Here is a 15,931-nt window from a genome sequence, read left to right on the forward strand (position 1 = left end):
AGAATTTTGTGCTCGAGTGTCTGGAGTGGGACTTGAACCCACAGCTTTCTCACTCAGTGGCTACCAGCTGAGACAGTGGCTGACACCGATTCACAAACTTACACAGATACACGCGCACATTCACACCCACATACACACAGACACACACACTGATTCGTACACACACCCACACTTACGTTCACACACGCACCCAACCACACTCACACACCTCTCTCGCGCGTTGGACTCACCTTGAGGTGATCGAAGACACATCCTTGCGACGGCTCGACCTGGAAAAAGCTGAACTGCAGTTTGACCCGGTAACCCTGGGGCACTTTGATGGACCAGTTGGCCTGGATGTCGTTGGGATATGGAGCTGGATATCCCGGCGAGGAAATCTCTCCAAACATAGGGCTGGTCGTCCCGCTGGTAACCAAGGCAATCACAGAGACCAACAGCGCCCACCTAGAACGGGGAAGAATCTGGAATCAGCTGCAGCTCTCAGAGAGAAGGCTGGTACACTTATGCAGCACGGAAGGCGGCCATTCGGCCCATCGTGCCACTGCCAGCTCTTTGAAAGCACTGTCCAATTCGTCCCAATCGACACTCCTCCCACCTCCTGCTCTAACCACATAACTGAAGTCCCTCATCCCTGGAACCGTTCTTGTAAATCTCCCCTTAACCTTCTCTGCTCTAAGGAGAACAATCCCAGCTTCTCCAGTCTCTCCACATCACTGAAGTCCCTCATCCCCTGGTACCATTCTGGTCAATCTCCCCTTAACCTTCTCTGCTCTAAGGAGAACAATCCCAGCTTCTCCAGTCTCTCCACGTAACTGAAGTCCTCATCCCTAGGTACCATTCTGATCAATCTCCCCTTAACCTTCTCTGCTCTAAGGAGAACAATCCCAGCTTCTCCAGTCTCTCCACATCACTGAAGTCCCTCATCCCCTGGTACCATTCTGGTCAATCTCCCCTTAACCTTCTCTGCTCTAAGGAGAACAATCCCAGCTTCTCCAGTCTCTCCACGTAACTGAAGTCCCTCATCCCTGGTACCATTCTGATCAATCTCCCCTTAACCCTTCTCTGCTCTAAGGAGAACAATCCCAGCTTCTCCAGTCTCTCCACATCACTGAAGTCCCTCATCCCTGGTACCATTCTGGTCAATCTCCCCTTAACCTTCTCTGCTCTGAGGAGAACAATCCCAGCTTCTCCAGTCTCTCCACAGAACTCAAGTCCCTCATCCCTGGTACCATTCTGGTCAATCTCCCCTTAACCTTCTCTGCTCTAAGGAGAACAACCCCAGCTTCTCCAGTCTCTCCACGTAACTGAAGCCCCTCATCCCTGGTACCATTCTGGTCAATCTCCCCTTAACCTTCTCTGCTCTAAGGAAAACAATCCCAGCTTCTCCAGTCTCTCCACATCACTGAAGTCCCTCACCCCTGGAACCATTCTAGTAAATCTCCTCTGCACCCTCTCCAAAGCCTTTACATCCTTCCTAAAGTGCGGTGCCCAGAATTGGACACAATACTCCAGCTGAGGCCAAACTAGTGTTTTATACAGGTTCATCATAGCTTCCACCATGTGACCATGGAAGCCAGACAGACTGGTGCCGGACAGTTCTTAAAGGGGAGGGGCCATCTTGCTGGCCAGCCACTCCCTGCTCAATGCAGCCTTGAATCTCGGCCTGAGAGACCTCGAAAGCAATTGTGTTGGAACCACTAATGGATAGGCCCAGGAAAGAGCTCGGCGCTTGCGTACCTCAAAAGTGTTGCTGAGGGCCAAAAACTCCTCAGGACAGCATTAAAACCAAACATTCTGCCGACAAAGAAAGGCAGGAAGGGCCCGCCTTTAAATAGCGCTCCCCCAGACCCTTCCTGACTTGAAAATGTTCCCCTCTACCTGTCGTTCCTAGCGGCAGGCGCTAAGGTAGGGGGCAGGGGCGTGACTCAATATCCGGTCTGGGGCGCTACCGGGCCGTTGCACGCTCGACTGACGTCACGATCTGCGGACGCATAAGATCGTGGCGGTAGTGTGTTTTGCGCCGCCGCAAAATGTCTGGTCAATTTCGCGAGCGGCGCTAAAATAGCCACGGTATTTTATCAAGTGCCAATCTACAAGAAATGCTTGTACAAGGAAAAAGTGACTGGGACGACATTGACTATGAGTGACTAAAGTATAACTTTATTGTCTAGTGTAATAATCGTAGGCAGAGGGAATAATTAAATACAGTATAGTAGGGAAGGTTTAGGAAGAGGGACCTTGGTGTGCATGTACATAGATCCCTGAAGGCAGCAGGACAGGTAGTTAACGTGGTTAAAAGGCATATGGGATACTTGCCTTCATTGTCCGAGGCATAGAATATAAGAGCAGGGAGGTTATGATGGCGCTGTACAAACATAGAAACAATAAAGATAGGAGCAGGAGTAGGCCATTCGGCCTCTCGAGCCTGCTCCGCCATTCAATGAGATCATGGCTGATCATCCAAATTCAGTACCCGGTCCCTGCTTTCTCCCCATATCTCTTGATCCCTTTAGCCTTAAGAAATATATCCAACTCCTTCTTGAATATATTTAATGAATTGGCCTCCACTGCCTTCTGTGGCAGAGAATTCCACAGGTTCACCACTCTCTGGGTGAAGAAATTCCTCCTCATCTCTGCCCTAAATGGCTTACCCCTTATCCTTAGACTGTGACCCCTGGTTCTGGACTCCCCGCCATCGGGAACATCCTTCCTGCATCTAGCCTGTCCAGTCCTGTTAGAATTTTATAAGTTTCAATGAGATCCCCTCTCATTCTTCTAAACTCCAGCGAGTACAAGCCCAATCGACCCAATCTCTCCTCATACGTCATTCCTGCCATCCCAGGTATCAGCCTGGTGAATCTTCGCTGAACTCCTTCCATGGCAAGAACATCCTTCCTCAGATAAGGCGACCAAAACTGCACACAATACTCAAGGTGTGGTCTCACCAAGGCCCTGTACAACTGCAGCAAGACATCCTTGTTCCTGTACTCAAACCCCCTCGCTACGAAGGGCAACATACCATTTGCCGCCTTAACCACCTGCTGCACCTGCATGTTTACCTTCAGCGACTGGTGCACAAGGACACCCAGGTCTCGTTGCACTTCCCCTTCTCCCAATCTATTGCCATTCAGATAATAATCTGCCTTCTTGTTTTTGACACCAAAGTGGATAACCTCGCATTTATCCACGTTATATTGCATCTGCCATGCTTCTGCCCAATCACCCAACCTGTCCAAATCATCCTGGAGTTTCTCGGCATCCTCCTCACAGCACACACGCCCACCCAGCTTTGTGTCATCTGCAAACTTGGAGATATTACATCTAGTTCCCTCGTCCAGATCATTAATACGCTAGTTAAGCCACAGCTGGAATACTGTGTGCAGTTCTGGTCGCCACACTATAGGAGGGATGTGATTGCATTGGAGAGGGTGCAGAGGAGATTCACCAGGATGTTACCTGGGCTGGAGCGCTTCAGCTATGAAGAGAGACTGGACAGGCTGGGGTTGTTTTCCTTGGAGCAGAGAAGGCTGAGGGGGGACCTGATTGAGGTGTACAAAATTATGAGGGGCATAGATAGGGTAGATAGAAAGGAACTTTTCCCCTCAGTAGAGGGGTCAATAACAAGGAGGCATAGATTCAAGGTAAGGGGCAGGAGGTTTAGCGGGGATTTGAGGAAAAACTTTTTCACCCAGAGGGTGGTTGGAATCTGGAACTCACTGCCTGAAAGGGTGGTAGAGGCAGGAACCCTCACAACATTCAAGAAGCATTTAGATGAGCACTTGAAATGCCATAGCATACAAGGCTACGGACCAAGTGCTGGAAAATGGGATTAGAATAGACAGGGCTTGATGGCCGGCGCGGACACGATGGGCCGAAGGGCCTCTTTCTGTGCTGTATAACTCTATCGATGGGCCGAAGGGCCTCTTTCTGTGCTGTATAACTCTATGACTCTATGGGCAGGATATTCATTGGGCCGTGGAGGCGGGACCAGAGGCGTGGGGGGGTTAAAATCTTGAAATCGGGGCATGAACCCATCCCGCCCCCAACCCTCCTCCATGCCAGTTTCACAGGAGGCGGATACCTGACCTGTGCTGGGAGCCGCCTCCTCGAGGTGGGAAGGGGATCAGTGCCAATTAACTGCCTGTTAACAGGTAGTTAACAGGCAGTTTTTAGCCTAATCCCTATTTTCATTCTTGAAGTGTGGGATTCCCGACGGCGCCAAACCACGCCGAGTTAGCGAGGCGGACCGTCGGACTGAAGGGCTTGGAGGGGTCGAGATGTCCGGTGTTCCGCTGAGTGATGGGTGCCTGAGTGCAGAGGTAAGTGTGCTTGGTGTGTGTAAAGTGTTTAAAGATGTTCTACTAACCTTTACTTACCTTTACCCGAAAGTTGTAGTCCCGCCTCCTACATGCCTCCAGTATCAAAATCCAGCCCTATGACGCTAAGATAAACGGTGAATAAAACTTGTCCTCAAAGGGTTCAAGAACAGGTAGGTCCAGGAGTATTACATAGGGCTGGATTTTCCTTAAGCTGTCGAGAAGGAGGCAGGCCTACAACTTTCGGGGTTGCAGCCCCGCCTCCATCGAGATGCGGCCAATCCACGCGATTTTTCCCTTGATTGACCTTGTTGAGCCCGCCCAGCGGGCTCAGCAGGCCAATTAAGGGCCACCCGGCAACAGGTGACGTCACAGACTGAAATTTCATCTGTCAAGAGTTTTTGACAGATGAAACATCAGCGTTTCACAGCTGCTTGAAGCTGTCAAACACTGACAGTCTGAGTTCTAACCTGAGTCCTTCTACACAGACTCAGTTAGAAATCTCGCCGGCGCTGAAAGCTGCAGGCTGTCACTTTTGACAGCTCGCGGCCATTCTGCTTTCTGTGCCGGCTGAATGATGGACTCCCGAAGCCGAGAGGAAGGAAGGCTGTAAAGGTAAGTGCAGGTAATTTAAACTTCTTTACACACTTTAGACACACCAAACACACTTACCTTTGCACTCATGCACCCATCGCTCACCTGAACACCGACATCTCGACCCCTCCAAGTCCTTCAACCCGACGGCCCGATTCCTCCGACCTGCCGTGGTTTGGAGCCGTCGGAAATCCCACACGACACCCCTTCAAAATAGGGATTAGGCTAAAAACTGCCTGTTAACTACTTGTTAACAGGCAGTTAATTGGCACTAATCCCTTCCCGCCTCGGGTCGGCGGGTCCCACTGCGGGGCGGGTACCCGCCTCCTTTGAAACTGGCATGGAGGCGGGTTTTGGGCGGGATGGTGTCGGGACCCCCCGAATTCGGGATTTTAGCCCCCGCCGCACGCCTAAAAGCCCGCCTCACGGCACACAGAAAATCGACCCCATAGTCTGTACAGCACAGAAACAGGCCATTCAGCCCAACTGGCCCGTGCCGGCGTTTATGCTGCACATGAGCCTCCTCCCACTCCTATTTCATCTCACCCTGTCGATGTATCCTTCTATTCTGTTCTCCCTCATGTGCTTATCTCGCTTCCCCTTAAAGGCATCAATGTCGTTCACCGCAACCACTTCCTCTGTGGTTGCGAGTTCCACATTCTCACCACGCTCTGGGTGAAGAACTTTCTCCTGAATTCCCTGTTGGATTTTTCAGTGACCATCTTATATTGATGTCCCCTAGTTCTGGTCTTCCCCCACAAGTGGAAACATCTTCTCCACGTCTACCCTATCAAACCCTTTTATAACCTCAATCCGGTCACCCCTTCAGCCTCCTCATTTCTAGAGAAAAGAGGCCCAGCCTGTTCATCCTTTTCCCGATAGGTAGAACCTCTCAGTTCTGTTATGATTCCAGTAAACTGTTCTAGCAACTTCTCCAATCCCACGATATCCTTTTTATAATATGGGGTCTATTTGAGGAAAATATTTTCTAACAATTAAGATCGTTTACGTAAATATACTAGTCAAGAATAGATATATCATGATGTCTTATCTGTGACATGTGTCTCTGATGAAGGCAAATTAAGGTGTATCACGGGAACAGGAGGAGACCCATTCAGCCCCTCGAGCCTGGTACACAGGAACAGGAGGAGGCCCATTCAGCCCCTCGAGCCTGTTACACAGGAACAGGAGGAGGCCCATTCAGCCCCTCGAGCCTGTTACACAGGAACAGGAGGAGGCCCATTCAGCCCCTCGAGCCTGTTACACAGGAACAGGAGGAGGCCCATTCAGCCCCTCGAGCCTGTTACACAGGAACAGGAGGAGGCCCATTCAGCCCCTCGAGCCTGTTACACAGGAACAGGAGGAGGCCCATTCAGTCCCTCGAGTCTGTTACACAGGAACAGGAGGAGGCCCATTCAGCCCCTCGAGCCTGTTACACAGGAACAGGAGGAGGCCCATTCAGCCCCTCGAGCCTGTTACACAGGAACAGGAGGAGTCCCATTCAGCACCCTCGAGCTTGGTACACAGGAAAAGGAGGAGGCCCGTTCAGCCCCTCGAGCCTGTTACACAGGAACAGGAGGAGGCCCATTCAGCCCCTCGAGCCTGTTACACAGGAACAGGAGGAGGCCCATTCAGTCCCTCGAGCCTGTTACACAGGAACAGGAGGAGGCCCATTCAGCCCCTCGAGCCTGTTACACAGGAACAGGAGGAGGCCCATTCCGCCCCTCCAGCCTGTTACCTAGGAACAGGTAGAGGCCCATTCAGCCCCTTAAGCCTGTTACACAGGAACAGGAGGAGGTCCATTCAGCCCCTCGAGCCTGTTATTAGGAACAGGAGGAGGCCTATCAGCCTCTCGAGCCTCTTACACAGGAACAGGATTCGGCCCATTCTGCCCCTCGAGCCTGTTACACAGGAACAGGAGGAGGCCCATTCAGCCCCCTCGAACCTGTTACCATAGGAACAGGAGGAGGCCCATTCAGCCACTCGAGCCTGTTACACAGGAACAGGTGGAGGCCCATTCAGCCCCTCGAGCCTGTTACACAGGAACAGGAGGAGGCCCATTCAGTCCCTCGAGACTGTTACACAGGAACAGGAGGAGGCCCATTCAGCCCCTCGAGCCTGTTACACAGGAACAGGAGGAGGCCCATTCCGCCCCTCCAGCCTGTTACACAGGAACAGGAGGAGTCCCATTCAGCACCCTCGAGCCTGGTACACAGGAACAGGAGGAGGCCCATTCAGCCCCTCGAGCCTGTTACACAGGAACAGGAGGCCATTCAGCCCCTCGAGCCTGTTACACAGGAACAGGAGGAGTCCCATTCAGCACCCTCGAGCTTGTTGTCCAGGAACAGGAGGAGGCCCATTCAGTCCCTCGAGCTTGTTGTCCAGGAACAGGAGGAGGTCCATTCAGCCCCTCGAGCCTGTTACACAGGAACTGGAGGAGGCCCATTCAGCCCCTCGAGCCTGTTACACAGGAACAGGAGAAGGCCCATTGAGCACCTTGAGCCTGTTAATCAGGAACAGGAGGAGGCCATTCAGCCCCTCGAGCCTGTTACCCAGGAACAGGAGTAGGCCCATTCAACCCCTCGAGCCTGTTACACAGGAACAGGAGTAGGCCCATTCGAACCCTCGAGCCTGTTACCCAGGAACAGGAGTGTGCCCATTCAGTCTCCTCGAGCCTGTTACACAGGAACAGGAGGAGGCCCATTCAGCCCCTTGAGCCTGTTACACAGGAACAGGAGGCGGCCCATTCAGCCTCCTCAAGCCTGTTAATCAGGAACAGGAGGAGGCCCATTCAGCCCCTCGAGCCTGTTACACAGGAACAGGAGTAGGCCCATTCAGTCTCCTCGAGCCTATTGCCCAGGAACAGGAGCAGGCCCATTCCACCACTCGAGCAAGTTACCACAGGAAAAGGAGTAGGCCCATTCAGCCCCTCGAGCCTGTTACCCAGGAACACGGGAGGCCCATTCAGCCCCTCGAGCATGTTATCATAGGAAGAGGAGGAGGCCCATTCAGTCCCCTCGAGCCTGTTACACAGGAACAGGAGGAGGCCCATTCAGCCCCTCGAGCCTGTTACACAGGAAGAGGAGGGGGCCCATTCAGCACCTCGAGCCTGTTACACAGGAAGAGGAGGGGGCCCATTCAGCCCCTCGAGCCTGTTACACAGGAACAGGAGGAGGCCCATTCAGCCCCCTCGAGCCTGTTACACAGGAAGAGGAGTAGGCCCATTCAGACCCTCGAGCCTGTTACACAGGAACAGGAGGAGGCCCATTCAGCACCTCGAGCCTGTTACCCAGGAACAGGAGGAGGCCCAATCAACCCCTTGAGCCTGTTACATAGGAACAGGAAGAGGCCCATTCAGCCCCTCGAGCCTGTTACACAGGAACAGGAGGAGGCCCATTCAGCCCCCGAGCCTGTTACCCAGGAACAGGAGGAGGCCCATTCAGCCCCTCGAGCCGGTTACACAGGAACAGGAGGAGGCCCATTCAGCCCCTCGAGCCTGTTACACAGGAACAGGAGGAGGCCCATTCAGCCCCTCGAGCCTGTTACACAGGAACAGGAGGAGGCCCATTCAGCCCCTCGAGCCTGTTACCCAGGAACAGGAGGAGGCCCATTCAGCCCCTCGAGCATGTTACCATAGGAAGAGGAGGAGGCCCATTCAGTCCACTTGAGCCTATTACACAGGAAGAGGAGGTGGCCCATACAGCCCTCGAGCCTGTTACCCAGGAACAGGAGGAGGCCCATTCAGCCCCTTGTGCCTGTTACATAGGAACAGGAGGAGGCCCATTCAGCCCATCGAGCCTGGTACCCAGGAACAGGAGGAGGCCCATTCAGCCCCTCGACCCTGTTAACCAGGAACAGGAGGAGGCCCATTCAGCCCCTTGTGCCTGTTACATAGGAACAGGAGGAGGCCCATTCACCCCCTCGAGCCTGTTACACAGGAACAGGAGGAGGTCCATTCAGCCCCTCGAGCCTGTTACACAGGAACAGGAGGAGGCCCATTCAGCCCCTCGAGCCTGTTACACAGGAACAGGAGGAGGTCCATTCAACCCCTCGAGCCTGGTACACAGGAACAGGAGGAGGCCCATTCAGCCCCTCGAGCCTTTTACACAGGAACAGGAGGAGGCCCATTCATCCCCTCGAGCCTGTTACACAAGAACAGGAGGAGGCCCATTCAGCCCCTCGAGCCTGTTACCCAGGAACAGGAGGAGGCCCATTCAGCCCCTTGTGCCTGTTACATAGGAACAGGAGGAGGCCCATTCAGCCCATCGAGCCTGGTACCCAGGAACAGGAGGAGACCCATTCAGCCCCTCGACCCTGTTAACCAGGAACAGGAGGAGGCCCATTCAGCCCCTTGTGCCTGTTACATAGGAACAGGAGGAGGCCCATTCACCCCCTCGAGCCTGTTACACAGGAACAGGAGGAGGTCCATTCAGCCCCTCGAGCCTGTTACACAGGAACAGGAGGAGGCCCATTCAGCCCCTCGAGCCTGTTACACAGGAACAGGAGGAGGTCCATTCAACCCCTCGAGCCTGGTACACAGGAACAGGAGGAGGCCCATTCAGCCCCTCGAGCCTTTTACACAGGAACAGGAGGAGGCCCATTCAGTCCCTCGAGCCTGTTACACAGGAACAGGAGGAGGCCCATTCAGCCCCTCGAGCCTGTTACCCAGGAACAGGAGGAGGCCCATTCAGCCCCTCGAGCCTGTTACCCAGGAACAGGAGGAGGCCCATTCAGCCCATCGAGCCTGGTACCCAGGAACAGGAGGGGGCCCATTCAGCCCCTCGACGCTGTTAACCAGGAACAGGAGGAGGCCCATTCAGCCCCTTGTGCCTGTTACATAGGAACAGGAGGAGGCCCATTCACCCCCTCGAGCCTGTTACACAGGAACAGGAGGAGGTCCATTCAGCCCCTCGAGCCTGTTACACAGGAACAGGAGGAGGCCCATTCAGCCCCTCGAGCCTGTTACACAGGAACAGGAGGAGGTCCATTCAACCCCTCGAGCCTGGTACACAGGAACAGGAGGAGGCCCATTCAGCCCCTCGAGCCTTTTACACAGGAACAGGAGGAGGCCCATTCATCCCCTCGAGCCTGTTACACAAGAACAGGAGGAGGTCCATTCAGCCCCTCGAGCCTGTTACCCAGGAACAGGAGGAGGCCCATTCAGCCCCTTGTGCCTGTTACATAGGAACAGGAGGAGGCCCATTCAGCCCATCGAGCCTGGTACCCAGGAACAGGAGGAGGCCCATTCAGCCCCTCGACCCTGTTAACCAGGAACAGGAGGAGGCCCATTCAGCCCCTTGTGCCTGTTACATAGGAACAGGAGGAGGCCCATTCACCCCCTCGAGCCTGTTACACAGGAACAGGAGGAGGTCCATTCAGCCCCTCGAGCCTGTTACACAGGAACAGGAGGAGGCCCATTCAGCCCCTCGAGCCTGTTACACAGGAACAGAAGGAGGTCCATTCAACCCCTCGAGCCTGGTACACAGGAACAGGAGGAGGCCCATTCAGCCCCTCGAGCCTTTTACACAGGAACAGGAGGAGGCCCATTCAGTCCCTCGAGCCTGTTACACAAGAACAGGAGGAGGTCCATTCAGCCCCTCGAGCCTGTTACCCAGGAACAGGAGGAGGCCCATTCAGCCCCTTGTGCCTGTTACATAGGAACAGGAGGAGGCCCATTCAGCCCATCGAGCCTGGTACCCAGGAACAGGAGGAGGCCCATTCAGCCCCTCGACCCTGTTAACCAGGAACAGGAGGAGGCCCATTCAGCCCCTTGTGCCTGTTACATAGGAACAGGAGGAGGCCCATTCACCCCCTCGAGCCTGTTACACAGGAACAGGAGGAGGTCCATTCAGCCCCTCGAGCCTGTTACACAGGAACAGGAGGAGGCCCATTCAGCCCCTCGAGCCTGTTACACAGGAACAGGAGGAGGTCCATTCAACCCCTCGAGCCTGGTACACAGGAACAGGAGGAGGCCCATTCAGCCCCTCGAGCCTTTTACACAGGAACAGGAGGAGGCCCATTCAGTCCCTCGAGCCTGTTACACAGGAACAGGAGGAGGCCCATTCAGCCCCTCGAGCCTGTTACCCAGGAACAGGAGGAGGCCCATTCAGCCCCTCGAGCCTGTTACCCAGGAACAGGAGGAGTCCCATTCAACCCCTCGAGCCTGTTACCCAGGAACAGGAGGAGGCCCATTCAGCCCCTCGAGCTTGTTACACAGGAACAAGAGTCGGCCCATTCCGCCCCCTCAAGCCTGTTACCCAGCTTTGCTCCACACCATTGGATACCTTAAGCAAAAAGAAATCAATCAATCTCAGTCCTGAAAGCTTCAACTGACCCCCAACATTCACAGCCTTTGTGGGGGTGAGAGCGGGGGAAGAGTTCCAGGTCTCCTCAGAGCAGAGTGAAGCTCTAATAGGGAAGCTTTAACAGAGGCATTGAAAATCATGAAGGATTTTGCTGGAGTCAATAAGGAGAAACTGTTCCAGTGGCACTATGGTCGATAGCCAACGGGCACAGATTTAAGCTCGAGGAACAGCACCTCATCTTCCGATTAGGCACTTTACAGCCTTCCGGACTCAATATCGAGTTCAACAATTTCAGATCATGACCTCGGCCCCCATCATATTTTCATATATTTTTTATCCACACTTTTGGTTTTTTCTCTCTCTCTCTCCGACATGGCAGCTGTCTGTCACTCTGCCAGCGCATTTCACACTTCATCTAGTGCCATCTTTTGTTTCTTTACCTGTCCTATTACCATCTCGTCTCGCCTTGAATATCTCTTAATGGCGCCGGAAATTGAGTTGTTGCGCCCCAAAGAGTATCGCGGCGCTACTGGAGGCGCCCCGCATCCCTCGTGGGGCGCTGCGACTGAATATCGTGGCGCAACGCGCCGCAGCGCCACACCGCTGCGGTGCGCCGCGCTGCGGTACTGCAGGCCTTCCTCCCCTTCTGAAAGGGGAGGGGCCTTGTGCAGCGCGATCTGGGGCCCAGCTGGGCCCCCGAGGATCGCGAGTGCCGGCAAAAGACCACGGCACCGAGGAGAAGTGCCGGGCTCTTGGAACGCAGCCGGCACTCCCCGGGGGTGGGGGGGAGGTTCAGGAGGCCGAGGACAGGAGCGCAGACTGGTGCTGGCAGGCGGCCAGCAACAAAAATGGCCGCCCCGCACCTCTCCTTTAATTTGCACCTCCCCCGCCGCAGGTAGGCCCCCCTGAACCGGTCGCACATAGCGTCCGGCGGTAAAGCAGGGGGCGCTACCAAATAACACGGCCGGGGCGTCAGCGGGGTGCTGCGCAGACCGATGACATCATCGGTAGCGGCGCAGCGCTAACGGCTCGCGCCACCACTAGCGTCCCGTGAAATTTAGCGGGAGGCGTGCCCAGTGGCTTGCGAACCACTTAGCGCGCTCTTAAGGCGCTAACGAGTGGCGCAGCCAACTGAATTTTTCCCCCAAAGTCCCTTCACTTCTCACAGACCTTCCCTTTTGTTCTTTCATCCCCTCCCCCAATTCCGAGCTTGCTTTTTCATCCGTTTCATTTCCTGCATTTTTTTTCTCAGTTCTGACGAAGGGTTTCGACCTGAAACGTTAACTCTGTTTCTCTCTCCACGGATGCCGCCCTGGCCTGCTGAGCGTTTCCAGCTTTTTCTGTTGTTATTTCAGATTTCCAGCACCCGCAGAGTTTTGCGATCAGATTTAAGATAATTGGGTGGGTGGAGATGAGGAGAATTGTTTCTACGCGGCGAGTTGTTGTGATCTGCAACGCGCTGCCTGAAAGGGCGGTGGAAGCAGATCCAATAGTAACTTTCAGACGGGAATTGGAGAAATAATGGAAGGGGAAAAATTTGCAGGGCTACGGGGAAAGAGCAGGGGAGTGGGATTAATTGGAGAGCTCTATCGAAGACCCGGCACAGGCTGCGATGAGCCGAGTGGCCTCCTTCTGTGCTTCCTTCTTCACACGACCCTTCGCATGAAGGCGTCCTTCCTGATTTCGTTCGGGAATAGGGCCCAGCTCAAATCTTAGGTTGGTGGGCCCTCTAGTTCTGGGATCCCCCGCCGCCGCTCGACCAGAGAAAATAGGTTTCTCCGTATCTACCCTATCGCATCCCTTTATCTTTCTAAACGTCCCGACCCGATCACACCTCAAACTTCGCTCGCTCACCTGAGTCCATCTCCGCGCGACATCTTAGCTAGTTGAAGACTTTTCAAAAGCGAAAAATGTTTTTCTCTAACGACAGGAACGAAAAGGGTAAGTCCAATCGGAGGACCGGAGTCAGGCGCAATGACCTTCGTGTCATCACTTTATCGAACTCTGCTTCCTAGATAAGGAGCGCAAATAGAGAGTGAGTGAAAACAATCAATGGCTCGTCATTTGACCGGGAGCAGAATCGCTATCTGGACCTTGTCCACAGTGGCTCAGTTGGCGTCACACTCTTGCTTGCCTCCGAGTCTGAAGGTCGCAGGTTCGAGACCCCAACTCCAGAGACTCGAGCACTGCAACCGCAGACCGACACTCGCTGGTTGCCCAGTACTGTCGGAGGGGCAGTACTGAGGGAGCGCTGCAATGTCAGGGGGCAGTACTGAGGGAGCGCTGCACTGTCAGAGGGGCAGTACTGAGGGAGTGCTGCACTGTTGGAGGGGCAGTACAGAGGGAGCGCTGCACTGTCGGAGGGGCAGTACTGAGGGAGTGCTGCACTGTCGGAGGGGCAGTACTGAGGGAGCGCTGCAATGTCAGAGGGGCAGTACTGAGGGAGCACTGCACTGTCAGAGGGGCCGTACTGAGGGAGTGCTGCACTGTCCGAGGGGCAGTACTGAGGGAGCGCTGCAATGTCAGAGGGGCAGTACTGAGGGAGCACTGCACTGTCGGAGGGGCCGTACTGAGGGAGCGCTGCACTGTCAGAGGGGCAGTACTGAGGGAGCGCTGCACTGTCAGAGGGGCAGTACTGAGGGAGCGCTGCACCGTCGGAGGGGCGGTACTGAGGGAGTGCTGCACTGTTGGAGGGGCAGTACTGAGGGAGTGCTGCACTGTCAGAGGGGCAGTACAGAGGGAGCTGCGCTGTACTGACGGAGGGGCAGTACAGAGGGAACGCTGCACTGTCGGAGGGGCAGTACTGAGGGAGTGCTGCACTGTCGGAGGAACAGTACTGAGGGAGTGCTGCACTGTCGGAGGGGCAGTACTGAGGGAGCGCTGCACTGTCGGAGGGGCAGTACTGAGGGAGTGCTGCACTGTTGCAGGGGCAGTACTGAGGGAGCGCTGCAATGTCAGAGGGGCAGTACTGAGGGAGCGCTGCACTGTCGGAGGGGCAGTACTGAGGGAGTGCTGCACTGTCGGAGGGGCCGTACTGAGGGAGCGCTGCACTGTCAGGGGGCAGTATTGAGGGAGCGCTGCACTGTCGGAGGGGCAGTACCGAAGGAGCGCTACACTGTCGGAGGGGCAGTACTGAGGGAGCGCCGCACCGTCGGAGGGGCGGTACTGAGGGAGTGCTGCACTGTCAGAGGTGCAGTACAGAGGGAGCGCTGCATTGTCGGAGGGGCAGTACTGAGGGAGCGCTGCACTGTCGGAGGGGCAGTACTGAGGGAGCCCTGCACTGTCGGAGGGGCAGTACCGAGGGAGCACTGCACTGTCGGAGGGGCAGCACCGAGGGAGTGCTGCAATGTCGGAGGGGCCATACTGAGGGAGCGCTGCACTGTCAGAGGGGCAGTACTGAGGGAGCGCTGCACTGTCGGAGGGGCAGTACTGAGGGAGCGCTGCACTGACGGAGAGGCAGTACTGAGGGAGTGCTGCACTGTCGGAGGGGCAGTACTGAGGGAGCGCTGCACTGTCGGAGGGGCAGTACTGAGGGAGTGCAGCACTGTCGGAGGGGACGTACTGAGGGAGCGCTGCACTGTCGGAGGGGCAGCACTGAGGGAGCGCTGCAATGTCGGAGGGGCAGTACTGAGGGAGCGCTGCACTGTCGGAGGGGCAGTACCGCGGGAGTGCTGCACTGTCGGAGGGGCAGTACTGAGGGAGCGCCGCACCGTCGGAGGGGCGGTACTGAGGGAGTGCTGCACTGTTGGAGGGGCAGTACTGAGGGAGCCCTGCACTGTCGGAGGGGCAGTACCGAGGGAGCGCTGCACTGTCAGAGGGGCAGCACCGAGGGAGCACTGCAATGTCGGAGGGGCCGTAATGAGGGAGCGCTGCACTGTCAGAGGGGCAGTACTGAGGGAACGCTGCACTGTCAGAGGGGCAGTACTGAGGGAGTGCTGCACTGTTGGAGGGGCAGTACTGAGGGAGAGCTGCACTGTCAGAGGGGCAGTACTGAGGGAGCGCTGCACTGTCGGAGGCGCAGTACTGAGGGAGTGCTGCACTGTCGGAGGGGCTGTACTGAGGGAGCGCTGCACTGTCGGAGGGGCAGCACTGAGGGAGCGCTGCAATGTCGGAGGGGCAGTACTGAGGGAGCGCTGCACTGTCGGAGGGGCAGTACCGAGGGAGCGCTGCTCTGTCGGAGGGGCAGTACTGAGGGAGCGCCGCACCGTCGGAGGGGCGGTACAGAGGGAGTGCTGCACTGTTGGAGGGGCAGTACTGAGGCGAGCTGCACTGTCAGAGGGGTAGTGCTGAGGGAGCGCTGCACTGTCGGAGGGGCAGTACTGAGGGAGTGCTGCACTGTCGGAGAGGCCGTACTGAGGGAGCGCTGCACTGTCGGAGGGGCAGTACTGAGGGAGCGCTGCACTGTTGGAGGGGCAGTACAGAGGGAGCGCTGCACTGTCGGAGGGGCAGTACTGAGGGAGTGCTGCACTGTCGGAGGGGCTGTACTGAGGGAGCGCTGCAATGTCTGAGGGGCAGTACTGAGGGAGCGCTGCACTGTCAGAGGGGCAGTACTGAGGGAGTGCTGCACTGTTGGAGGGGCAGTACAGAGGGAGCGCTGCACTGTCGGAGGGGCAGTACTGAGGGAGTGCTGCACTGTCGGAGGAACAGTACTGAGGGAGCGCTGCACTGTTGGAGGGGCAGTACTGAGGGAGTGCTGCACAGTCGGAGGAACAGTAC

General features: G+C 55.9%; 1 protein-coding gene across 1 annotated transcript in view; it reads right to left on the reverse strand.

Moving 5' to 3' along the window:
• LOC147091220 (complement C1r-A subcomponent-like) overlaps positions 1-13,214 on the reverse strand; it is a 76,132-nt gene extending 62,918 nt beyond the window's left edge. Inside the window, exons 1-2 of the mRNA XM_085976484.1 lie at positions 13,070-13,214; positions 231-444 (exon numbers count right to left, since the gene is read on the reverse strand). Coding sequence (XP_085832610.1) covers positions 231-444; positions 13,070-13,092 — 237 coding nt within the window. The 5' untranslated portion in view covers positions 13,093-13,214. The remainder of the gene's footprint in view (positions 1-230; positions 445-13,069) is intronic.
• Positions 13,215-15,931: the final 2,717 nt, after the last annotated feature.

Source organism: Somniosus microcephalus, unplaced genomic scaffold, assembly GCF_052327205.1.
Source record: "Somniosus microcephalus isolate GS21.2 unplaced genomic scaffold, FLI_Smic_1.0 unresolved_chr3, whole genome shotgun sequence".
Lineage (NCBI taxonomy): Eukaryota > Metazoa > Chordata > Chondrichthyes > Squaliformes > Somniosidae > Somniosus > Somniosus microcephalus.